The sequence below is a fragment of the Cervus canadensis genome, chromosome 8 (genome assembly GCF_019320065.1).
Source record: "Cervus canadensis isolate Bull #8, Minnesota chromosome 8, ASM1932006v1, whole genome shotgun sequence".
NCBI classification, from domain to species: Eukaryota; Metazoa; Chordata; class Mammalia; order Artiodactyla; family Cervidae; genus Cervus; species Cervus canadensis.
The window spans coordinates 77,370,278-77,395,943 of record NC_057393.1 but is presented as its reverse complement, the minus strand read 5'-3'; the positions used below and the strand labels follow the sequence as shown (position 1 = coordinate 77,395,943).

At 37.1% G+C, this 25,666-nt stretch overlaps 1 protein-coding gene across 4 annotated transcripts in view; it reads right to left on the bottom strand.

Moving 5' to 3' along the window:
- The window catches only part of ANK3 (ankyrin 3), a 374,580-nt gene that overhangs the window by 5,637 nt on the left and 343,277 nt on the right, over positions 1-25,666 (bottom strand). For 3 of the 4 annotated variants that reach the window (XM_043476896.1, XM_043476897.1, XM_043476898.1), the window contains 5 exons: positions 25,412-25,462; positions 23,489-23,575; positions 14,751-14,834; positions 14,569-14,628; positions 13,067-13,147 (listed from right to left, as the gene is read on the bottom strand). In XM_043476896.1, coding sequence (XP_043332831.1) covers positions 13,082-13,147; positions 14,569-14,628; positions 14,751-14,834; positions 23,489-23,575; positions 25,412-25,462 — 348 coding nt within the window. In that variant the 3' untranslated portion in view covers positions 13,067-13,081. The remainder of the gene's footprint in view (positions 1-13,066; positions 13,148-14,568; positions 14,629-14,750; positions 14,835-23,488; positions 23,576-25,411; positions 25,463-25,666) is intronic. The other variant, XM_043476899.1, reaches the window with a different exon arrangement.

Sequence of the window (25,666 nt, the reverse complement as noted above, 5' to 3'; positions counted from 1 at the left end):
TGAAGCAGTGCTTCCCAAGGCTTAAAGTGCATACCTATCACCCAGGGATCTTCAAAAGTGGATTCTGATCGAGTAGGTCAGGGTGAGCCAGGAGTTTCTGCATTTCTAGTAAGATTCCCGGGTGATGCTGATACTGCTGGTCCACAGATCACACTTGGAAGATCTAGCGAATCTAGACTACATGCCAGTCATCATCCCAATTGGTTTCCAATTTCCTTTTCTTTGCTCCATCTTCGTTTATCTCTAACTCCTCCTTACCCTCTAAGTGTGTTTCAAATGCCATCTTCTTGAAACTTTGGGCTATCTTCTCCCTAGTGAGATCCACCTTTGCAGGCTAACTTTTACTCATTTAAAGACTGAGCTCTGTTACGCCTTAAAGAAAGCCTTTTCTGATATGCCTTTGCTATAGCCCACTGAGAACAGAGAATTTGTTATTCTAGTTCTTCTCTTCCTAACCCACTTCTCTCTTCCATTCCGTTCTCTTTTTCTCTCTTGTTAAGGAAGTCATGAGGCTAAGAATATTTTTTCCTAAGCATTAATTCTAATTACTTTATGTAATGCTAATTGTATAATTAAAAAATAATTCCCAGTTTATGTAGATTTGTTCCTCAACTAATACCAAAAAGCAGGACTTAATTTTTGCTTGTTCTCTTCTAGTGACTTCTGATTAAAAAAATATCTGAGGTAAAAGGGCCAGTTTTAAAAAAAGAAATTATTGGGAAAATATTGATGTACATGTTGACAGTGGAAGGAAAATACAGTGCTCAAGTTTTATAGTTAACTTGGTAGGGCAACTAAATATTGTCATCATTATTACATGTTTTTGATGTGCCAGGCACTGTTCTAAGGTGGATTAGCTTGTTCAATCCTAATAACAATGAGGTGCTATTTCTTCCATTTTACAAATAAGGAAACAGAGCCACAGGGCTGTTACACTGGAAGTGTATTCAGCATGCGGGAGAGCTGGAACTGGAAGTCAAGCTGCCTGGCTATTGAGCCCCACTTTTAGTTAATTAGGGATTTTTTTTTAAGGGTAAGAAAAGTGGAAAGAAATGCTATATAAAAGCATTATCTACTCCAGATGAATTCTGGAAAATATTCTGGAGGTCAGGGTCCTGAATTTAGGGTGAAGTAATTCATACCAGAGTTCTGATTTCCTGGAAGCAGAATCAGGAAGTCGGAGTTAAAATCCGTTCCTGTCATTAACTACAACCTCATTGATTCTGCTCTCTGTATTAAAGAGGAATGAGAATACCTATTCTACTGGTTTCCCAGGGATACTATGAGAAACAAGTGATACAAAATAACAAAGTGTTCTGAAGTATAAACCAGTGTGACACACAGAGATTTCAGTGATGCTGTCGTTCTGACCTCTCCCATCACTGTATTCTAGCACATCTGGCTGCTGCTGCTCAGCCCACTGGCCTCCTAAACCCAGGATCTTCCGGGTGCTGTTCTTGGCTCTCTTCTCACCTATTTTCTTTTTTAAAAATTTACATCATTTTTTAAGAATTGATGTATAGTGTATAAGAATTGATTTACAGTGTTGTATTAGTTTCAAATGTAGAGCAAAGTGTTTTTTTTTTTGAGCAAAGTGTTTGATATATATTTTTATATATGTACACAAACATACATATACACACATAAACACACACACACACACACATATATACAGGTTGTTGTTGTTGTTTAGTTGCTCAGTTGTGTCCAAATCTTTGTGACCCCATGGACTGCAGCACGCCAGGCTTCCCGGTCCTTCACTATCTCCCAGAGTTTGCTCAAACTCACGTCAGTTGAGTCGACGATGCCATCCAACCAACTCATCCTCTGTTGCCACCTTCTCCTCCTGCCCTCAATTTTTCCCAGCATCAGGGTCTTTTCTAATGAGTCAGTTCTTCGCATCAAGTAGCCAAAATATTGGAGCTTCAGCATCAGTCCTTCCAATGAACATTCAGAGCTGATTTCCTTCAGGATTGACTGGTTGGATCTCCTTGCAGTCCAACAGACTCTCAAGAGTCTTTTCCAGCACCACAGTTTGAAAGCATTGATCTTCAGAACTCAGCCTTTTTTAAGGCCCAACTCTCACATCTGTACATGACTACTGGAAAAACCATAGCTTTGACTATCTGGACCTTTGTTATCAAAGTGATGTCTCTGTTTTTGAATATGCTGTATAGGTTGGTCATAGCCTTTCTTCCAAGGAGCAAGTATCTTTTAATTTCATGGCTACAGTCACTGTCCGCAGTTATTTTTGAGCCTAAGAAAATAAAGTCTGTCACTGTTTCCATTGTTTCCCCATCTATTTGCCATGAGGTGATGGGACTGAATGCCGTGATCTTAGTTTTTGAATGTTGACTTTTAAGCCAACTTTTTCACTCTCCTCTTTCACTTTCATCAAGAAGCTCTTTAGCTCTTCTTCACTTTCTGCCATAAGGGTGGTGTCATCTGCGTATCTGTGGTAAGGGTGGTGTCATCTGCGTATCTGTGGTTATTGATATTTCTCCCAACAGTCTTGATTCCAGCTTGTGCTTCATCCAGCCCGGCACTTCACATAATGTACTCTGCATATAAGTTAAATAAGCAGGGTGACAATATACAGCCTTGACGTACATCTTTCCCAATCTTGAACCAGCCTGTTGTGCCATGTAATATTCTAACTGTTGCCTCTTGACCTGCATACAGGTTTCTTAGGAGGCAGCTAAGGTGGTCTTGCATGCCCATCTCTTTAGAATTTTCCACAGTTTGTTGTGATTCACACAGTCAAAGACTTTCACACAGTCAATGAAGAAAAAGTAGATGTTTTTGTGGAACTCCCTTGCTTTCTCTATGATCAAGTGAATGTTGGCAATTTAATCTTTGGTTCCTCTACCCATTTTAAATCCAGCTTGTACATCTGGAAGGTCTTGGTTCACATACTATTGCAGCCTAGTTTGTAGGATCTTGAGCATTACCTTGCTAGTGTGTGAGATGAGTGCAATTGTGTGAAGTTTGAACATTCTTTGGCATTGCCCTTCTTTGGGATTGGAATGAAAACTGACCTTTTGAGTCCTGTGGCCACCCACTGCTGAGTTTTCCAAATTTGTTGACATATTGAGTGCAGCACTTTCACAGCATCAACCTTTAGGATTTGAAATAACTCAGCTGGAATTCCATCACCTCCATTAGCTTTTGTTCATAGTAATGCTTCCTAAGGCTCACTTGACTTCACACTCCAGGATGTTTGGCTCTAGGTGAGTGAGCACACCATCGTGATTATCTGGGTCATTAAGATCTTTTTTGTACAGTTCTTCTGTGCATTCTTGCCACCTCTTCTTAATATCTTCTGCTTCTTTTAGGTCCATACTATCTCTGTCCTTTATTGTGCCCATCTTTGCATGAAATGTTTCCTTGGTATCTCTAATTTTCTTGAAGAGATCTCTAAGTCTTTTCCATTGTATTGTTTTCCTCTATTTCTTTGCATTATTCACTGAAGAAGGCTTTCTTATCTCTCCTTGCAATTTGGAACTCTGCATTCAGATGGGTATATCTTTCTTTTTCGCCTTTGCCTTCTGTTTCTCTTCTTTTCTTGGCTATTTGTAAGGCTTCCTCAGACAACCATTTTTCCTTGTCACATTTCTTTTTCTTAGGGATGGTTTAGGTCCCTGCTTCCTGAACAATATGATGAACCTCATCGTACTTCAGGTACTCTATTGGATCCAATCTCTTGAATCTATTTGTCACTTCCATTGTATAATCCTAAGGGATTTGATTTAGGTCATACCAGAATGGCCTGGTGGTTTTCCCTACTTTCTTCAATTTAAATCTGAATTTTGCAATAAGGTGTTGGTGATCTGAACCTCAGTCAACTCCCAGTCTTGTTTTTGCTGACTGTATAGAGCTTCTCCATCTTCGACTGCAAAGAACATAATCAATCTGATTTTGGTACTGACCATCTGGTGATGTCCATGTGTAAAGTTGTTCCTTGTATTGTTGCAAGAGGGTGTTGGTTATGACCAGTGTGTTCTCTTGGCAAAACTCTGTTAGCCTTTGCCCTGCTTCATTTTGTGCTCCAAATTTGCCTGTTACTCCAGGTATCTCTTGATTTCCTACTTCTGCATTCCACTCCTCTATGATATAAAGGACATCTTTTTGTTTTGGTGTTAGTTCTAGAAGATCTTGTAGGTCTTCATAGAACCATTCAATTTCATCTTCTTCAGTATTAGTGGTTGGAGCATAGATTTAGATTACTGTAATGTTGAATGGTTTTCCTCAGAAACGAATAAAAATCATTCTGTTGTTTTTGAGGCTGCACCCAGGTAGTGTATTTTGGACTCTATTGTTACTGTGAGGGCTACTCCATTTCTTCTAAGGGATTCTTGCCCACAGTAGTAGATATAATGGTCATCTAAATTAAATTCGCCCATTTCCATCCATTTTATTTCACTGATTCCTAAAATGTTGATGTTCACTCTTGCCATCTCCTATTTGACCATTTCCAGTTAACCTTGATTCATGGGTCTAACATTCCAGGTGCCTATGCAATACTGTTGTTTACAGCATCAGACTGTTTTCACCACCAGACATACCCACAACTGGGCATTGTTTCTGCTCTGGCCCAGCTTCTTCATTCCTTCTGGAGCTATTTCTCTGCTCTTCACCAGTAGCATATAGGACACCTACCGACTTGGGGTGTTCATCTTTCAGTGTCATATCTTTTTGCCTTTTCTTACATGTTCATGGGCTTCTCAAGGCAAGAATGCCGAAGTGGTTTGCCATTCCATTCTCCAGTATAGTAATGACAAGATATTGAGTATAGTTCCCTGTGCTACGGAGTAGGTCCTTGTTGTTTACCTGTTTTATATATATTGTTACTGTTTAGTTGCTCAGTTGTGTCCAACTCTTTATGACCACATGAACTGTAGCCCACCACATTCCTCTGTCCATGGGGATTTTCAGGCAAGAATACTGGAGTGGGTGGCCAGCATTTTATATATAGTAGTGTATATGTTAATCCTGAACTCCTAATTTATATCCCTGCCCCCATTTCTCTTAACACTACTATTAATAATAATAGCTGAGTGCTTACTATGGGCTTGCCAGTCACTATTTTAAGTGATTTACATAGAGTAATTCATTTAATTCTAGCAACAACTCTATGACATATGTTACTCTTATCCTAATAGGGGCCAGGAAATTAAGGCACAGAAGTTAAATAGGTTAGTCAAGCTTACACAGCTAGTAAGCCTGTGGTTTATGTTCACTCAGGCCACTTCTATACCACATTAAGATCATTAGCCTACATTTCTCTTCCTCATTACTGACAAATACTGAAGCACTACAGATTGACCTATTTCAATCTCTAATTTTATTTTTCTCCTCTTAGGGTCTATATTTTTGTTAGTGATTGCACGCAAGTTCACAATCTCACTCCCTCTATAGAGTTAATCTGGTTGTTACACTTCTAAAATGTTCTTCACATCTGCCCTCAACTTTCTGTTGTCTCTGCCCGGGTTCAGGCCCTCATTGTGTCTCATAACTGAGTTCCTCATGTTCAAACTCTCCTCCCACTAACTCCCTTTTCTACCAGTAGGGTTACCTAACTCCCATCTGACTGTATTATTCTCCTACCACAACACTTCCAGTGGTACCCTATTGTCTCTAGGATAAAGGCCACAGTCGTGAGCACAGCAAGTATCATCACACTGCCCAGTCTTAAATCCGACTCTCTTCAGAAGCCACTTTAAATATGCACTTCCAAGAAGCTTTGCAAGCTCTCCTCCATTGGAGTTTATTACATCTTCCAGTGAATTCTCCTAGCAATTTGTTTATATCTTTTATTATAGCTCTGTATTTTGACTTGTGTTGCTTAGTCATGTGTGCCTCTTGGTCTAGCCTGTAGTTATATGTCCTCAAATAAGTAGCAATGCTTGGGATAATGTCTTTTTTTCAATTTATATATATGTATTTTTTTACTGAAGGAAAGTTGATTTACAATGTTGTGTTAATTTAAGGTGTACAGCAAAGTCATTTTATATATACATGTATATACACACACATATATATTCTTCAGATTCTCTTATATGTTATTATAAAATATTGAGTATAGTTCCCTGTGTTATACAGTAGGCCCTGGTTGATTATTTTATATATAGTAGTGTATCAATTCCAATCTCCTGATTTCTCCTTCCCTCACCCCTGTTTTCCCTTTTATAATCATATGCATGGTTTTCCATGTCTGTGAGTCTCTTTCTGTCTTGGAAATAAGTTCATTGTATTTTTTTATTGTTTTAAAGATTTCACATATACGTGGTACGTCTTTGTTCACCTGAGTGTGAGATCTCCAGGTCCATCCATGTTGCAGCAAATGACATTATGTCATTCTTTTTTATGGCTGAGTTGTATTAGGATAATGTCTTAGATGTGGGACTCTCTTGGCCACAAACACCGTGTGTGTCACGTGCTAAGAGTAAAGGGGCTCTAAATGTGTGGGGTCACTTGTTTATAAAAGCTTGTCAGCCAATCTGCATTATAGGAAAGTTTCTTTTATCCACTGATAGTAAACTGCAAGGATTAAAATATTTTATGGTAAAACCAAACAAATATGCTAGAGGGCCACGGCTGAATATGTAGGCAGTTTTAGATTAGAACAGATAGAACAGCTTGGAGATCTCTAGGAAGGAAGAGGTCAGAGGCAACCTTCTAAAACACTGTTCCTCTTCAAAATGTTGTTCTTTGGGGCTCAATCCTGAGCCCCTTCTTTGCTCTCTTTCACGTTCTCCCTAGGGAATCACATCTATTCTCTGGTGTTCCCTTTCTCTGATATTCAGGACTCACCTCTTGAGTGATAACACTCATTTTTATATGCCAAGTCACAATCTTTCCTCAGAGCTCCAGACTTATGTACTGACAAATGGCCTGAGTTCTTGATAGTTTTAAAACCCATCCTGTTCCTTTTTCCACCACCCACTTGCTTACACTTGGAACCTGGGTGTCATTCTTGACTCAACTCTTCTCCATCCTACCTCCAAGCCATCAGATACCATCGACTTTCCTAAAACTATGGCCCAGGTCCTAGCCTTGTCATCATGTGGCTTAGTTGGACTATAGCAATAATATCCTAGCTCATCCCCTTCAGTTTATTCTTGTTTTCCCTCCAATCCTTCTCTACATAGCAGATGTGTTTAAAAAAAAAATTAGGCCAGACTTGCTTAAAATCTTTCAAAGGCTTCAAATTTTTTTTTTTTTTTAGAATGAAATCCAAATCCTATATTCTGGCCTATGATGAAGCATTTCTCACTTCATCATGGACCTGCCTCAGTCACCACCAGCTCATCAGGCTCCGGGGCATTGATCTTCTTCCATGTCCTCAAATGTGTTAGGCCTTTTCCTACCTCAAGGCCCTTGCAGATGTTGTACCCTTTGCTTGGATTCCTCTTTTCCTTCCCGTTTTCATTGCTGATGGCACCTATGAGGCCTGAGCATAAATGGCATGACTTTCCCCAGCTCCCAAGTCTAAATATGTTCCTGTGTTATTCTTCCTTGGATCCTGGACTTCGTATTTTCAGCCCTTAGGTGACATGTGTCCCATCTCTCTCCCCTTTGCAGGCTGAGAGATGCAGAAGGGCAGAGGCCATGGAGGTTTTATTCACCTCTGTGTATCTAGCCTTTTCACTCTAAGCCAGGTAGAAGGTCAAATACTTTTTGAAGACACGAATGAAAAGAGTCAACTTTTTGACCTCGGGTCATAAAGTATTTCCCCAGCAGGCCTGGGTGCTGTTGCTGCTCCTGGCTTCCACGTGGCTGTGAGATCTTGAGCATTTCCCTGAAAGAGGTTTAAAATGCAGCTGTTCCACAGTCTTTTATGGCATATGTCTGGGGGCCTTCTCATGCCACAGCCTCACTAATCAGTTCTCTAATGGTATTTTTAAAGTAAACATTTGGAGATTATGGCTATGAAGGTTTGTTTTATTTTAAAAAACAAAACCAAACACTGAGTATTTTCACTGTGTACTGTATGAAGACATTTACTACAGGTTGCCTTTACACATGTATTTGATTCAAAATGCTTTAGGTTTCTGATAATAATCAAATACTGTTTAACTATTAGTATGAGTAACAGTTAAGAGCTTGGCTCTGGATAAGTTCAAGTTTTATTCTTTTGCTCATTAGCTACTACAGACCTTGGGTAAGTCATTTAATTCTTCCAAATTTCAGTTTCCTTATTTATTAAAAAAGGGATAATAGTATTTACCTTATAGCATTGTTTTGGGGACTACATAAGGTAATGTATGTAATGATCTTACCTGGCATATAGTAATCTCTGATAGGATATGACTATTATTATTATTCATAAGTAATTTTAGAAAGACAGCTTAGTGGAATTGGACACCAAGTGAAGTGTCAATCTTGAGTTAAGTTCTAGTTCTTCCAATCACAGCTGTGTAACAGAAGAAAGGTCATATGACCTCTCTGAGCCTTAGCATCCTCATCTGTAAAAGGTAGCAATCAAAATTGGTCTGAGATTCCTGGAGGCTTGTTTGAAGAGTAAGACAAAAATGTAAAAGCACTTTATAAGGTATAAATCATTATATATTATGTATAAATCTTTATATTTATTTTAACCCATTATCTTACTTATTTTCAGCCATCAGCTTTTCCCTTACATTAAAAATAGGATGGGTATGACTCAGTATTAAAGAAAGGCAGGTGTAGGATTCAGATAGCTCAAAATTCAACTGGTTATAAAAGCAGAATAAAAATTTTAATGTTACCATCTGATATTCAGTGAAATTTGGCCACATTCCATGTGCTTATTAGTTGTTCTACTGTTAAAAAAAAAAAAAGACAGCCAGCAGGGTCATAAAAACCCTCAATATATTTGCAAATTGATTTTTCCAGAGCACACATTCAGTGTCTTGGAATTATAGGCAGTATTCTTGGACTCATTTCCTAAGTTCACTTATGAAAGGTAAATACCACCCTGGAGAGTAAAATGAGGCTTGCAGTCAAATCACTGTTCTTTCCATCTGACACATTTAGTTTGCTTTATGTTGAAGCTATTTTCACATTCATATGAATGCTCCTGTTGAGTTTCTCTTTCCTTTGAGTGGTGTAGCAAATGAGCCAAAGCCAAGCCAACTGCTTTACGGAGTGGATTATTTATCATTCTGATGTCTCTTGTATATTTTTGACAAGTCATTTCTGTATTAATTTGCTCTAAATGACCCTGGAAGCCTAGTATTTTCACATATTTTTTGGTGTCATTTATTCACAGGTATTAGGTATATGTTACTCTAGAAAAATGGTTTCGCTGGCGTAGATAACCTTTTTGGTTCTTTCCTACTCAGAGTCTGAGTCTATGACTGAACAAGTTACTAAACTTTTAGGGGCATACTAAAGTTGACAGCTAACTAAACTCTCTTCTAGTTTTATTTATCACTTAGAATTGCCTAAACAGAGTAATTTAAGCTGCAAATTCATGCTGAGTGTTTTATTAATCTGCCATATAGCTAAAGCAATCTTTTTTTTTTTAACTGATTAACAAAGTTGTGATAGTTTCAGGTGGACAGCAAAGGGACTCAACCATACATATATATGTATCCATTCTTCCCCAAACTCCCCTCCTATCCAGGCTGCACATAACATTGAGCAGAGTTCCCTTGTTGGTTATCCATTTTAAATACAGCAGTGTGTACATGTCCATCCCAAACTCCCTAACTCTACCTCCCTCCAAATTCTTCCCCCTGGCAACCATAAGTTATTTCTCTAAGTCTGTGAGTCTGTTTTGTAAATAAGTTCATTTGTATAATTTCTTTAGATTTCACATGTCATACAATATTAGTCCTCTGTCTGACTTGCTTCACTCAGTATAACAATATATAAGTCTAACTATGTTGCTACAAATGGCATTATTTCATTCTTTTTAATTAGCCAAAGAAATCTTGAGAAAGAAGAACAGAGCTAGAGTTATGATGCTCCTTGACTTCAGACTATATTACAAAGCTCTAGCAATTAAAACAGTATGCTACTGGCACAGAAACAGACACACAGATCAATGGAACAGAACAAGGTCAGAGAGCCCAAAAATAAACCCACACACTTATGGTCAATTAATCTATGGCACAGCAGGCAAGAATATACAATGGAGAAAAGACAGTCTCTTACAAGTGATGCTGGGAAAATTGGACAGCCACATGTAAAAGAATAAGAATAGAACATTTTGTCACAACATATAAAAATAAAACTAAAAAACTAAGAATAGATTAAAGACCTAAAAGTAATACTGGAAACCACAGAAGTCCTGGAAGAAAACAGAATACTTTTTGATATAGACTGTAGCAATATTTTTTTCTGGATATGTCTCCTAAGGCAAAGGAAACAATAGCAAAAACAAGTGGGTCAAAATAGTGGATAAGGAAGATGTGGTGTGTATGTGTGTGTGTATATATATATATATATATATATATATATGGAATGGAATATTTAAAAAGTGAAATTTTGCCATTTGCAACAACATAGATGGACCTGGAGAGTATTATGGTTTGTGAATAAGTCAGAGAAGGACAAATACATATTTTTTTTAGTCCACATATAAGTAATAACAGAATATAGCAAAATATAGACTCACAGATATAGAGAACAAACCAGCAGTGACCAGTGGGAAGAAGGAAGGCAGAAGGGACAAGACAAGGGTAGGAGATTAAGAGGTACAGACTAATGTGTGTAAAATAAATAAGCTACAAAGACATACTGTACAGCACAGGGAAATATAGTCAATATTTTACAAAAACTTTAAATGGAGTATAATCTATAAAAATTTTGAGTGGAGTACAACCTATAAAAATTTTGGATCACTGTGTTTTGCATCTGAAACTAATATTGTAAATCAGCTACACCTCAATTAAAAAAAATCTCTATATATGTCTTTTACTAGGTTCAGCTGTAAGATATGAATAATGGGTGGGTTCATTCTAGATGTTGCTTCACTGATGTCATCCTTAATTTTCTCATCTCTCACCCTTGTCATCTGACAAAAAGCAATTCATGTCACTATCTCTTGATTCAGCCTTACTGTCACTACCTCTTATAATCCTTACTGCCCAAGCCAGCATCTTCAGTAGTTTAACAGGTTATCTGCTCATCTATTATTGCCACTTCCCTTCATTCTGTGCCTTGCAGCTAGAGTAAGGGATGCAAACCTAAACTTTTAGTGGAAAGAGGCTTATGAGACCTGCATCTTTCCTACCTCTCCAGACACAATGCCAAAACCTTCCACCAGCTGCACTGACTTGTTTTCCCTTCTTGTTTCTTTCTCCTTCTGGCCTTTGCAAAAGCTGTAGTCTATGCCTGGAAGGCTACCCCAAACACCATGCAATTTCTTCCTCTTTATCCAGCTGAGCCCTATTCACCCTTTAAAACAGCTCAAGCATCATTTTCTCAAAGAAAACCTTCCCTGTCACCTCAAACAAGGTCAGATATCCAGTTAACAGGGTTAAGAGTGTGGGCTCTGGAAGCTGCCTGTTAGGGTTTGTATTCTATTTCTGCTACTTTTTATTTAGGTGACCTTGGGCAATTCTGAGCCTGTTAAGTGGGGATGATAAAGGTGCCAATCCAAGAGGACTGACTGTGAGAATCAAGTGAAGGGTACACCTGGAACACTGGACAAGGATGTACAGAAAACATTGTTATTTCCAGACCTCTCTGCGGTTCCTAGGAGTTTTCTCAAAGCCTTAAATACTGAAACGACTGACTACCAAGAAATCTCCAAACGTAAGGTCAGTGAGGGCCAGTACCTCCCTAGTGTTGTTTACCAGTGATTTCCCAGTGCCTTAGGCAGAAAGCCTCATGGAGAGAAAGTGAAATCAATCCTTAAGTGAATAAATAGGCAAATAATAAGAGTTTTTTTGGAGGTGGAGGGATTAAGAATTTCTTTGGGTCTTAGTTACAGTCACCTCACATACAAAATTTGGGGCAACGAGACTCTGATTTCTCAGTTCCTTATGGCAACACTCCAAATACCAGGATTCTGGTAACTGGGGAACAGCAGATGAATGGAAGTGGAAACTGGGATCTCTTTGCTCTTTGTTTCTGGGGGCTAAGAAAACTCTTGGTGAACAGCCCTAAGAACTCATCCAGCTTTGTCTCACAGACTTACAAAGAGCTTTTCAAAGCTCTATCTGCTTTTTCACCCCATATGGGCTTTCTAATTGTGGTTCCATAGGAAGAACTAGCAAAAAGTAAAGTTCAGAAAACAATGTTGAAGGAAGACACCTTTCTTTCTGAAGAATAATTCAGACAACTTTCAACAAAGCTCACTAAACATTTTAACTTACAAAACACAGTAGTCCCATTAGCCTCCTATTTAATTTGCTTTGCTTATACAAAATATATTAAGTAGTATATAGGGATTTCAGTCACTTCATTTAAACTTGGCAACCAATATATTTCAACCAAAATTATATTCTCAGATGCTGTTCTGCAAAATTGGTGGGAAACTGAATCAATACAACTTTCCAAGTACATTTATATGAACTATTTGTTGCCAAATAACCTTCCTGTTAGAATGAATAATGCTATTGCATCTTAAACACTGAGCCTTCGCTCTTTGATCAATATTTACATTTGCTTCTGCAAACATCATTTACATTTAAACTCCTGACTAATTTGTGGAGAGAAAGTTTATGGACTGTGAGCCAGAGGCCATAGTTTTAGTGTGTGTATGTATGTGTGTGGGTTCCCCTGATGGCTCAGTGGTAAAGAATCTGCCTGCCAATGCAGGTTCGATCCCTGGGTCCGGAAGATCCCTGGGAGAAGGAAATGGCAACCCACTCCAGTATTCTTGCCTGGGGAAATCCCATGAACAGAGGAGCCTGGGAGGCTAGTTCATGGGGCCACAAAAGAATCAGACACAGCTTAGCAACTAAACAACAACAATTGTATGTATACACAAACATAAAAATGACTTCAACTGCATACTGGATATTCAAAGCTGTAATTCCGTGAAAAAAGAGAGGAAGGGTGGAGGAGGTATGGATCACTTATTTGGTGAAATTAGATGGGCTACTGTTGTCGATTTGAGCACACTTACCACCTTGGTTGACTGTTATGAGTGGCTCTTCTTTTCCACTTGACGGATTTCTTTCTTTGTCTTCACCTTATAACCTTCTCCCTGTTTTGAAAGGAATGTACATATTAGGATTTCATAGTGAAAGAGTTTTCATTAAAAAGCAGGTTCCGTTCTGGTTCCTTGAGGCTAGATTAGGGTAAGTGAGACACAGCTTAAAGCACTTTGTCACTTCATGTCCAAAAATACCATCTATTTACCTTAACCACACAGCTCAGCAGCATCAAGGCAAGCTGGAGAGCACCATCAGAATGAATACCATGTTACTATACTTCACAATCATTCATTCTATTAGTGATCAATCAAACAGCCTGTCCATTTCCTGTGAAGCTAGAAGAAATCACTAAAGCTCTCAAGGCACTCAAACCCCAGTTGTAAAAAATATTAGTAAGTTATAGTTTATGCCTTTTAAAGTCAGCAGAATGTTAAGTAATCTGTTGTAATGAGACGGAAATTTCTCAGTAAAGCACTAATCATGAACTAAACACCATGGAAGTGGTGTCGAGCTGAGAGACTTTTTCAATTCATGAAATTACCACGCCCTTCCTCTTACTCCTGACAAAGTAGACATCCTTTTTCCATAAAACAAGACCTCTTTTCATTGAGCGTCAAGGACACACTTCTGTGAGCAAAGTGGTTGCACAAATGCTCAGCTTTTAACCTACTTAAAATAGAAACACAGAAGTCCTTCCAATTTTCTGAATTACTCCTTCTCAGAAATTTTCAGTTTACTTTTTTCTTATGTAAACACAGGCATTGAAGTTTCTTTTTTTTTTAATGAAAAGGGTAAGGTCTGAGAAAGGAAAGAAATGAAAAATAACCAGAGATGTTTTCTCTGGGAGTTAGAGATTCATTTGCTGAGTTACGCTGCCCGGTGATGACTTTGGTTCTTTAACTGGTACACTGGAGATGGGCTGTTGTTGACCCGGAGAGGAAAATCCTCTTCAGGTTAAGATGGGGGAGGGGGGATTTGTATTCCCCTGTAGAATATACTGGAAAGAGAAAATGTTTAGATTCAATGTAAGGATCTTATGACAAGCTTTTTTATCATTCTGACTTTTAATTAAACCCTGTGCATCTGCTGGAAACAAGTGCTCTCTCTCCGGGTCCTAGGCAGGCACTGGGCTGCAGGTAAAGTACTGGGCCAGGAGGGCTGGGGTGGGGGATGGCCGAGGGATTTGGTTGTGGTGGAGGGTTTTTAAACTTTCTCTCCCATGCTTAAACAGGCACATTCCAGCCTCCATAAATGAAATAACTTTTTTGAAACCCTAAAGATAGTATATGGTGTTAAAGAATGTTAGGAAGGAAAGTCTTTTTCTTTGACCCTGATCAAATACACAAGATGTCAAAAGCGGCAAATGCTTCAAGCTGCCACACTGCAGATGCCAGGCTGTTAGCAGCATATTCTAAAGCGTTCCACAAAGCTTTTATCCTCTACTTTCTTCTTGACAGTCCCTCTCCATTACCACGTCATCATGTTTTCTCTCTTGTGGGATAACAATTCGTCTTAGTACTTTCCGAGTGATCTGTATAGGAAGCAATAGTGAAAAGCAGAGCTTTTTCTCTTTTCTATTTCAAGAGCTGACACTACAGCAAACACATAGAAAATCTAAACCAAAGAGAAGCATGAAATCCCATTGGTGATTACTTTTCTGGTGATGAGGTTGCCTTCTTCATCAGTAAACTGTTCTTCTGTGACAGATTCACCAGGAATGGTTTTTGCTTCCTCTCCCTAAAGGATGTGGCATAAAGATTAGCAATAAACTAGATGGATAGATCTCCACACCACTCCATACACCACACACATGCTCTGTGGAATTTTAGAAAAAGAAGGTATAAAACTTTACTTGCTATTCTAGAGCAAGGGGAGGAGACTGACTCCATGGAATTATTTAGCAGTCAACAACATTCAAAGCATTAAACCTCAAACATGTATAAGAATGATGGTTAGCAACAAACTCCAAGAAGGAAGAATTTGAAAATATGTAATCATAGAATGCAGTTATACATAGACAGACAAACAAAAAGGTTTTATTTTGTTGAAAAAAGATTTAGCTTTTAATGATTAGAACTCTAATTAGATTATTTCACTTTGAATAAATGTTTCTTCACTAGTTTCTTCATTTTGGTGGATTGCCTTGTATCTAATTTGAATTGAGGTAGCACCTTAGTTGGGGTATTATATGCGTCACTCTTTGTTTAATTTAAAAATTCCTTTACTGAGGGTAATATATACATTTTTTTCAAGTACTGTGAGAAAAGTTCAGAGTACGGGGAAAACCTTTTTTTTTCTAGACTTAGCCTTTCATAAGTTGTATATGAGAAAAACTATGTCTGATGAAGTACATAGTATCAGAATGTCATCTTCATGTGAAGGAACCCTCTGTGATGACTGATTAATTACTTAAGGAATGTATGATGGCATCTTTCAGGTAGTGACTGCTAAAAAAAAGGGAATAAATCCTTAACTTGCCAAGGTGGCCTCATATTTTCCTGCTCAGTAGATTTAGAGGGTTCCTCAATACCTACTAGCTTTATGATTATATGATAATAAAAACCACTCAGAGAGCAAAAATAGGACTGTATTTATAACACATTACCTTCTTCACTGGTGTCAACATTAGGTCAGTCTCACTTAAGAGTTTTGGGGAACAAGAACAAACACCTTAAGTGCAGACCCACTTTAGAGACCTGCTGACTTGTAGTAAAACTTCTTGTTGAAGAGGTGACCTGGACAACGCAAGAGTGCTATGTACTATAGTTATTGTACCCTGTACTTTTTTCTTTTCTTTTTTTTTTTTAAAGGAAAAATGGCAAATCTTGATGAAGACAGCTGAGTTTCTGGGAGAGTCAGGATTCTAACTTTTTTAATGTTATTTTCATGGGAAAGGTGGTAATTCTGAGAATTTTGCCAGTGTCTGCCGATGGTGAGAAATTCTATGATTGTTTTTATTATAGCCAGTAGAAAGGAAGTTCTGGTTTAAAATAACAAAGACTAACTGAAATCTACCTTATTGCACTAACAAAATTCTGTTTTCTTTCTTCTTCTTCTTTTTTTTTTTTTAAACAAAGTGACTTTGTTTTCTTATAGGTTGTGGACTCATAGGTCATGGGTGGGACATTTGACTCATTTTACCTCACTGGGGTACAGAGATGGGATGAAAATAAAACAAGATGTTTCTTGTTGCTCATGCTTGTTTACTTCATCTTAAACCTTGTTTATGACTAATTTCATTTAGCACAGTTAAGAGAGGGAAGGAAATAGAAAAATGTGTAGAGGTCTCCTGCCTGAATGCACTAAAATCTGTAACAAGTTCTTAAGGAGTATTATTTATGTTTTGCATGGTTGGTCAAGAGATACTTGGAATAACAGGCATGTCTGGCCTTGGGGTACAAAATGAAACAGGGCAACAGCCAGAACACGCTGGTCAAAGCAAACATCCTTTTCCAATGACCCAAGAGATGAGTCTACCTAGGGATATTACCAGATGGTCAACACCAAAATCAGATTAATTATGTTCTTCACAGCCAAAGACGGAGAAGCACTATACAGTCAGTAAAAACAAGACCTGGAGCTGACTGTGTCTCAGACCATGAGCTGCTTATTGCAAAATTCAGGCTTAAATTGAAGAAAGTAGGGAAAACCGCTAGGCCATTCAGGTAAGACCTAAATCTAATCCCTTATGATTATACAGTAGCGGTGACAACTAGATTCAAGAGATTAGATCTGGTAGAGTGTCTGAACAGCTATGGACAGAGGTTCATAATGTTATATAGGAGGCAGTGACCAAAACCATCCCAAAGAAAAAGAAATGCAAGAAAGCAAAGTGGTTGTCTGAGGAAACTTTACAAATAGTTGAGGAAAGAAGAAAAGCACAAGGCGAGAGAGAAAAGGAAAGATATACCCAACTGAATGCAGAGTTCCAGAGAATAGCAAGGAGAGATAAGAAACAGTTCTTACATAAACAATGCAAAAAATAGAGACAAACAGTAGGATGGGAAAGACTAGAAATCTCTTAAAGAAAATTGGAGAGATCAAGGGGACATTTTATGCAAAGACGGGCATGATGAAGGACAGAAATGGCAAGGACCTAACAGGAGCAGAAGAGATTAAGAGGAGGTGGCAAGAATACACAGAAGAACTGTACATAAAAAAGTCTTAATGACCTGGATAACCATGATGGTGTGGTCACTCGTACCTAGAGCCAGACATCCCAGAGTGTGAAGTCAAGTGGCCCTGAGGAAGCATTACTATTAACAAAGCTAGTGGAGGTGATGGAATTCCAACTGAGCTATTTCAAATCCTAAAAGATGATGCTATTAAAATGCTGCGCTCAGTATATCACAAATTTGGAAACCTCAGCAGTGGCCACAGGACTGGAAAAGGTCAGTTTTCACTTCAATTCCAAAGAAGGGCAATGCCAAAGAATGTTCAAATGACTATACAATTGAGCTCATTTCACATGCTAGCAAGGTTATGCTGAAAATCCTTCAGCAGTATGTGAACTGAGAACTTCCAGCTGTCCAAGCTTGGTTTCAAAGAGGCAGAGAAACTAGAGATTAAATTGCCAACATTCACTGGATCATGGAGAAAGCAAGGGAGTTCCAGAAAAACATCTACTTCTGCTTCACTGACTACATAACAGCCTTTGACTGTGTGGATCACAACAAACTGTGGAAAATTCTTAAGAGATGGGAATACTAGACCGCCTTAGACCTGTCTCCTGAGAAACCTGTATGCAGGTCAAGAAGCAACAGTTAGAACCGGACATGGAACAATGGACTGGTTCAAAATTTGGAAAGGAGTATGACAAGGCTGTATACTGTCACTCTGCTTGTTTAACTTTTATGCAAAGTACATCATGTGAAATGCCGGGCTGGATGAAGCACAGGCTGGATGTTTTCTCCCGGAATCAACATTGCTGGGAGAAATATCAATAACCTCAGGTATGTAGATGATACCACTCTAATGGCAGAAAATGAAGAGAAACTAAAGAGCCTCTTGATGAGGGGGAGAGAGGAAAGTGAAAAAGCTGGCTTTAAACTCAATACTGAAAAATCTAAAATCATGGAATCTGATCTTACCATTACTTCATGTCAAATAGAAGGGGGAAAAGTGGAAGGAGTGACAGATTTTACTTTCTCGGGCTCCCAAATCACTGCAGATGGTGACTGCAGTCATGAAATTAAAAGACACTTGCTCCTCACAAGGAAATCTATGACAAATCTAGTGTTAGTTGCTGAGTCGTGTCTGACTTTTGTGACCCCATGGACTGTAGCCAGCCAGGCTCCTCTGTCCATGAAATTCTCCAGTAAAGAAAACTGGAATGGTTAGGTATTCCCTTTTCTAGGGTATCTTCCCAACCCAGAGATCAAACCCATCAAACTACACTGCATATTAAAAAGCAGAGACATCACTTTGCTGACAAAGGCCAAGGCTATGTTTTTCCAATAGTCATGTAGGGATGTGATCGCTGGACCATAAAGAAGGTCCAACTTTATGAGTGCCAAAGAATTTATGCTTTTGAATTGTGGTGTTGGAGAAAGGCTCTTGAGAGTCCCTTGGACTGCAAGGAGATCAAATCAGTCAATCCTAAAGGAAATCAGCCCTGAATATTCATTGGAAGGACTGATGCTGAAGCTTCAGCTTCAATACTTTGGCCACCTGATACGAAGAGCTGACTCACTGGCAAAGACTGATGCTGGGAAAGACTGAAGGCAAAAGAAGGGAGCGGCAGAGATGGTTAGATAGCATCACTGACTCAATGGACATGAATTTTAGCTAACTTGGGGAGAGGAGTTAACAGAGGAGCCTGGCATACTATGGTCCATGGGTTGCAAAGAGTCAGGCACAACTTAGCACCTGAACAACAACAATGGTTGGTTTTATATATTTAGGAAAAAACATTATCTTACAATTAAAGGCTTAGAGTCAGCAGAAAACTCAAAAAAGGTCATGAAAGATTTCACTATAGTTTAAACATGAGTAACTGAGATATGTTTGAGGTAACTATTGGACATGTCCAGGTCCTTGAGTGTTAAGACAATTCCAGGATCCTAGGAAAATCCATTAAAATTGCCACTTATTAGAGATGGTTATAAATTGACCCTTCAGTGGGAAAAGATGCCAATTTTCAGACAGTCTCTGAAAAACATTTCTAGTAGGTATATTTATAAGCACAGCAAATACATTTAAGTATATCGATTTATATTAATAGCCTTAGAAAAAAGCAAATTCTTGTTTATAAATAACAAGCAATATAGGTTGTTGAGATCTGCTGTGGTATGCAGGCACTGTTTCCTACTGAAAATTCATACTATTTATGTATAATTAAAGGTAAAGATACTTATCTTAATCTTAAATGGGCTCTAAATATGGTCAACTAGTGTCTTAATAAGGTCAAAATAAGTTTCATGATAATGTAAAACTCACTAAATTCGGGGAATAGATTAGATAGTAGTTGATTAGATAGACTGGAAAGTTAGTAAGGAGTCACAAAATACATGTAAAAAATTTTTTTCATCTTTAATTCATCAGGTACATTAGAGGCTCTCTGAAGTTCTTGAAAATATTTGTACTTTTAAGTAAATAAAATTTCCATGCTACTTTTGGTAATGGCATTATTTTTGGCAATATCTCTACCTACTTTTTCCTTGCCTATTTCAAAGGAAAATTAGAGCACATATAGTGTCACTATCATTCCTGGTAGCCGTCTTTATGAAGACTAGCTATACTTCCGTTTGGAAGTACTGCATTTTAGGATTTCTATTTTTCTCTTCTTCTTAAATAAAATGAATAACCACATGAAATGTATGAATTTGCTTTAATGTATAGAACATTAAAACTTGAACTTTCAAAAAATGGGATGAGAAAGATATATATATAAACTTAGCAAACTACTAAGCAATATGTAACCCATTTTTATATTCCTAGAAACCCACACCTTGGGGATCTATGTACATGTATATTCTATGTACACATACATACTGTTATAGGTATATAAAACAATCTGAAGCTTGTGAACAACAGTTACCTCTGGTAAGTGGAATGGATAGGTTGAACTTTTTTGTACTTTTGAATTGTTTGGTGGGGGAAAACATACATTTAAACTCTTGTTTGAAAATTGCTCAAAAGTAGAAATAAAAATATAATTGAACTATATAGTAAAAATTCAGTTGTTTGAATCTTATCAAAGTTCACAATGATTTGAAGTAAAGTTTTTACCTTTGTAATCACAGAATTTGCTGAGCAAATAATGTAAACAAGCTCATAGAGACGGGTCAGTTGACTTAAACTGCTTCCAAGCCTTTGAAACCACTGTGATATTATATTAGATATGAATAAATGAATATACTTATAAAATTTAAAAATCCTTAAACAAATGGGAGAGTTTAAGTTTATTCATTTCTTAGGGACTTGAGAATATTAAATAAAAAATATTTAAAAATTAGAAAGTGAATGAATTCACATATGAAATTAAAGAGAAAAATCATAAAATTATGCTTTCATCCCCTTTATTATACAACTTGAATGGCTATAAAGACAGATTTGCCTAGACCTCAGGTAATGGAATCTACTGCTTCCATTGATACTTCCTGACGAAAGCTAGCTCTGGAAGCGGGGAGCAACCCTCAAATAGTTTTCAGCTCTAAGATTCTAAGTGCCAAGGGGATTACTATGGCAAACAGTGTAAATATGCTGGTTCAGTCCAAGGTTGGACAGCCTCTATAAAGTAGGTCAAACTAGCATTCCAGCCCCATCAAACAGTTTCCAAGAAAGATAGCCCAATGCTGTCTCCTTCTATACTACTGGAAAAATCTAAGTGAACAAGTGCCTAATTTAATCTAGGAAAAGTTACTCCTTTTCATTTTGTCCTGGAAGAGAATACAGTATTGTGGAAAAGGCAGGTAGAAGGTGCGTCACTAGAGGGCCAGGGGTTGGGTTCTGGTTCTAGAATTGTTAACATCCAGCTGAATGATTTTGGGTAAATCAGTTCATCTCTAATCTTTGATTTTATCATCTTGGAGAAGAAATAATTTTAGTCTCAATGACTCCTTTAGGTCCTAACATTCTCATTTTATGTTTTTTTTTTTTTAAACAGAGATGGATCCCATGTGACATTTACCAGGTAGTACTTGCAGTCTCAAGCTCCTTTACATTACAAAGTACCAATGTATGGAATAAAGAGAAAAAGCAAAAGAAATGTGTTCTTTTTCAAGGGCCCCCAAAAGCTGATCAGAAAAAAAGTAACCAGAAAGATTTCTATATATATAGCTTACAAAGATTTTTTGTTATACCTATTATACCTTCCAATTATAATTATAGTTATTCTTTAGCTTTTGAGTTTTCTATCACATATAAAAGACACTTCTCAAAGCCTGTTTAAGTGCTTCTATTATTTATACAATGACCTCTCCATTTATAAAATTCATCTTCTGATGATTCCACTCAACCTCCCTAAAATTACACTGACTTCAAGAAGTGAAGGTTTGGAGAGCACACTGTCTCCTGTGTTTTATGAAACCTATAACATCATAGTGTATTTCAGTCTTTCAAACTTAAGCTCTTAATAAAAATGTTTATATATATATATATAATTATATGTTACACTTAAATACATAAATAATTCATGCTAACAAAATTACTTAAAAGCTGACTTGCTAGTGCATGTCTAGAATTTTAGGAGACCAAAATAACCCTCATTGACTTAGGGAAGGGGTTGATGTTCCTGTTGTTTTGTTTTATTATTCTCCAGAGAAAAATTTCTCTACATTTTCATGCAAGATTATGTCTATTTCTTTCCATCAACTAGAGAGTCAACTCCTCTACTGGGCAGCTGTTATAAATGAATGAGGTGAATTTGATGCAACATGAGAATGTTATATGTTAAACATAAAGCCATTATGTCTGATTTGCTTTCTCTAGATGTTTTACTTTAAAATAGTACTTCTTAAAGACAGTCATCATGGGACTAGCAAAGCCTGAGCAGAATAATGGCAGAATATTTCAGAATATGTTCTGAAAAAACAAATTAAATATTTCTTCTCTTTAATCACAGAAAATGTGTGGGAGGTATCTTTATGAGGTATCTTTATGAGATTAGGAGGACTTTATAGATAGCAGGTCATATGCTTGCAAATATTAGATATCAATAAGTAATTTGGCTTGCCTACATGGAATTTTCAAAGAAGTGATGGCACCTATTGAGCTCAAGGCTGATTTGTGGATAATTTAGTATTTAGACAAGGACTTATTTTCTTCTCTGATGTTTCCAGAGAAACATCAGAAAATTAGAAATTTTTCTAATTAGAAAAATTAGACTAGAGCAGATTTGGCATATTTTCTTCTCTTCTTTCATCTCATCTACATGAAAAGTATTTATAAGCAGCAGGATTAATAAGTTTGGGATACCTAAGCCAACTTCCCTGCCTCTCTGTTGGGTCTCCTGACACTTTGGAAATGGGTGATAAGTTTGATAAATGGTTTTCAATAGATACTTCCCTTCCTTTCTTTCTCTTCAGAGCTGCCAACCAAGGAGCCTCAGGTTATTTGGACCACATTCAAAGGCCTGTGTATTGCAAATGGCTTCCTAGTTCTCTGCACTCAAATTATTCTAACATCAAGAAAGATCTCTCTAAAGACATAGTAATGAAGATAAACAGCATACTGCAAGAAGGAGTCTGCGGGATCTACCATGAATAAGGTCAGTACTTCAGAAGGCCTTTGTGGGGAAAATCGAGATTTATACATAGTATTGTTATACTCTAACAGGGTGGAATTACATTTTTCACTGGCAGTAAGACTTGCTTCCCCTACTTAAAAAAAATACAGCCTGATTTTTTGTATGTCGGTCAAATTAAAAACAAATTTCGGAAAGTTTTGCTTGGTTTACATTGTGTCACATACATCTATGCCAGGCTGTAACACTGAATTCTTAGTCACTGGTTGATAAAGAAGAACTGATTATAACTTAAAAACTGGTAAGACTGAGAAGGGAGCCTTTTCATTCTCTTTCTTCTTTATCTTACCTCATACTTCTTAATAGCCTCTGGGATTTCAGTTGAACATTTCATTTGATATGAACTATTCTCTCACCAAGATAGAATCTTTGTTCACACACAGAACACTTCTCCAAGGAAAGCAGTATACATATGCCAAGAATTCTCAGATAAAATGACAACTGCCACATGTCAAACACAGGCCTAGACAGAATACTCACTACCATGCAACATGAGTTTTTCCTTTCAGTGGTTGTTTTTATCAGTTTTCAAATATGCAAAGACACATATAGCGCCATTTAGTTACCAAGCATGCTGAATTTTCCAAACCACAAGGAACGTTCTAATAACACAGCTTTGCCCCATACTGATCTAGCTTTGGTATACCTTTATAATCAAACGCCGGCGAATAACTCGGGTAGTGACTCTCCGTTCCTCCTCTGAGCTTGAATCACCCTCACTGCCTTTCAAGTCCTGATAAATGCATTTTTAGTATAATTTTACCATCACATTTAAAATAAAAGACATTCTGAGAAAGGAAATCAAGAAAGAATTACTTTTTTACTTGCTAGATCTCCCTCTAAGGAAAATCATGATGTATGTGGAAATCTTTAAAAAATTTAAATGGAAGGAAATTTTGAGTAGGATTCTAAATGAAATTACTCTGTATATGTATGTATATATATGTATAAATATTAGTATAAAGTATACATAAAATATGTATATTTAATTACTTTAACCTTTACCTGCATATATATACTTATGTGTATATATAAATGCAATGCATATAGAAATTCATAAGTATACATATGCAGGTAAAGATCATGATAATAAAATTGTAAGTTCTTAAAAATAACAATTATGGAGACTTTGGTATCAGAAACTACATACATGCTACTAATTATTAGTTTGGGGAAACAGTATAGATTTAAAACTAGTTTAAAAATAAATATTATACATTTGACATGAATGTATAACCTCACAATTAAGGCCATCTTTGACCTGATCTACAGAAAAAGCCATAGTATTTCTGATTTTTATGATATTTTGGTCAGATTTGACAACTTTATCAGAAGCTATTTTGAACATTGTAAAAGGTATACAAATATATCAGCATAATTTGCACCTAATACATAACTGGAAATCAGTAGATGTTTATTCCTTTATTCAAATGAAGGAATGTAAAACAGGTGAAAGCCTGAGGTTATATTTTAAAGACATGATATGAAATTAAAATAGAAACATTTCACAGATAACTACAGATAAGAATATGGTAATTATACACAATATTAATTTTTAGGTGATAAGAATAGGAATAAGGAAAAACTACCAAGTGACAGAGTCATAAGTCAAAGGGGAAATTATCTTCAGCTTTTCCTTAAATGTCATGGTCCAGGAGTGCATGCTGAATAATTTTATTTCTAAATGTTAATGGAAATTATTTCAGTATTTTGTTTTCTAAGTGTACTAGTTATGCCAAATCCAATAGTCTCAGAGATAGTAATTGTGGCTAATATTGGTAAAAATAGGAAAAAATAAGTAAAACTGTTATGGGAGGCATAAGTGTTAGCAAAAATTAATGAAATGTTATTCAAATACAATAGATAATAAAGTAGGCCATTTTCACCAAAGGTGAAATACTTACCAAATATTCTAAAATATTACAGTAATATCAACCTTACCTTTGTAGGAAATTTCATCTGAACAAAATACCCTATTGAGATAAACTGCCTGTTACTTTAAAATTTTTTAAGAAAAGGACCATGCCTTCTGGACACTTAAAATGATCTAAATATCGTGAAAGGGGGCCTTACAATGGCTAAAAAATGCAGGGAAAGGTAAGACAGATTCATCTTGCAAAAGCATTACTGAGCATTCAGTGATTAGTAGATTAGATGAGGCAGAAAAGAAAGTTAAACCTGAATTATCCACACACAGAATCTTAGACTGGGGAAAGATTTTCACTGAGACATTTAAAAGCAGAAGAACACATGTTAATGCAAATGTTAATGATAAACCTAGATGTCAATTATATCATAATCCTATCAAGAATCATCTGAGACCAGCCCCTCACTTAAAGAAAAAGTGGCCATTTGGCTAATATTTGTTCCATTTTTCTCTATGGAATCTCTGCCAATATTAAGGTGAAGGATAGAGAGAAGACAGTAGTAGAATCTTGATCATGATTCCTTTTAGAGAATTCTCTAGGCAGTGGCACAGAGGGTAACTTGGAGACCAAATGGAATTTTTCTCAGTACTCCTTGCCATGGGTTGCTGCATGAAAAGTGGTGGAAAGTAGCAGAATTTTACCTTGTAACAGCAGGCAGTCATCCGTGTAAGAGCTGCACCCGGACTTTTGACCTGATTTTTCAGGGGACAAAAAGGGGGCTGTTTTCTGAGATCATACATCCGATGACCTAGTTGGTTGCTATTGTACTATGGTCTAATCACAAAAGAGACATCCTGAACATCTTCGGATTTCTTGAGAGGTCAGACTCTTATCTTCTGGAAACTTTAACTTCATTATGAATTGCTGTACTCCTGAAGACATTTTGCACTGGACTA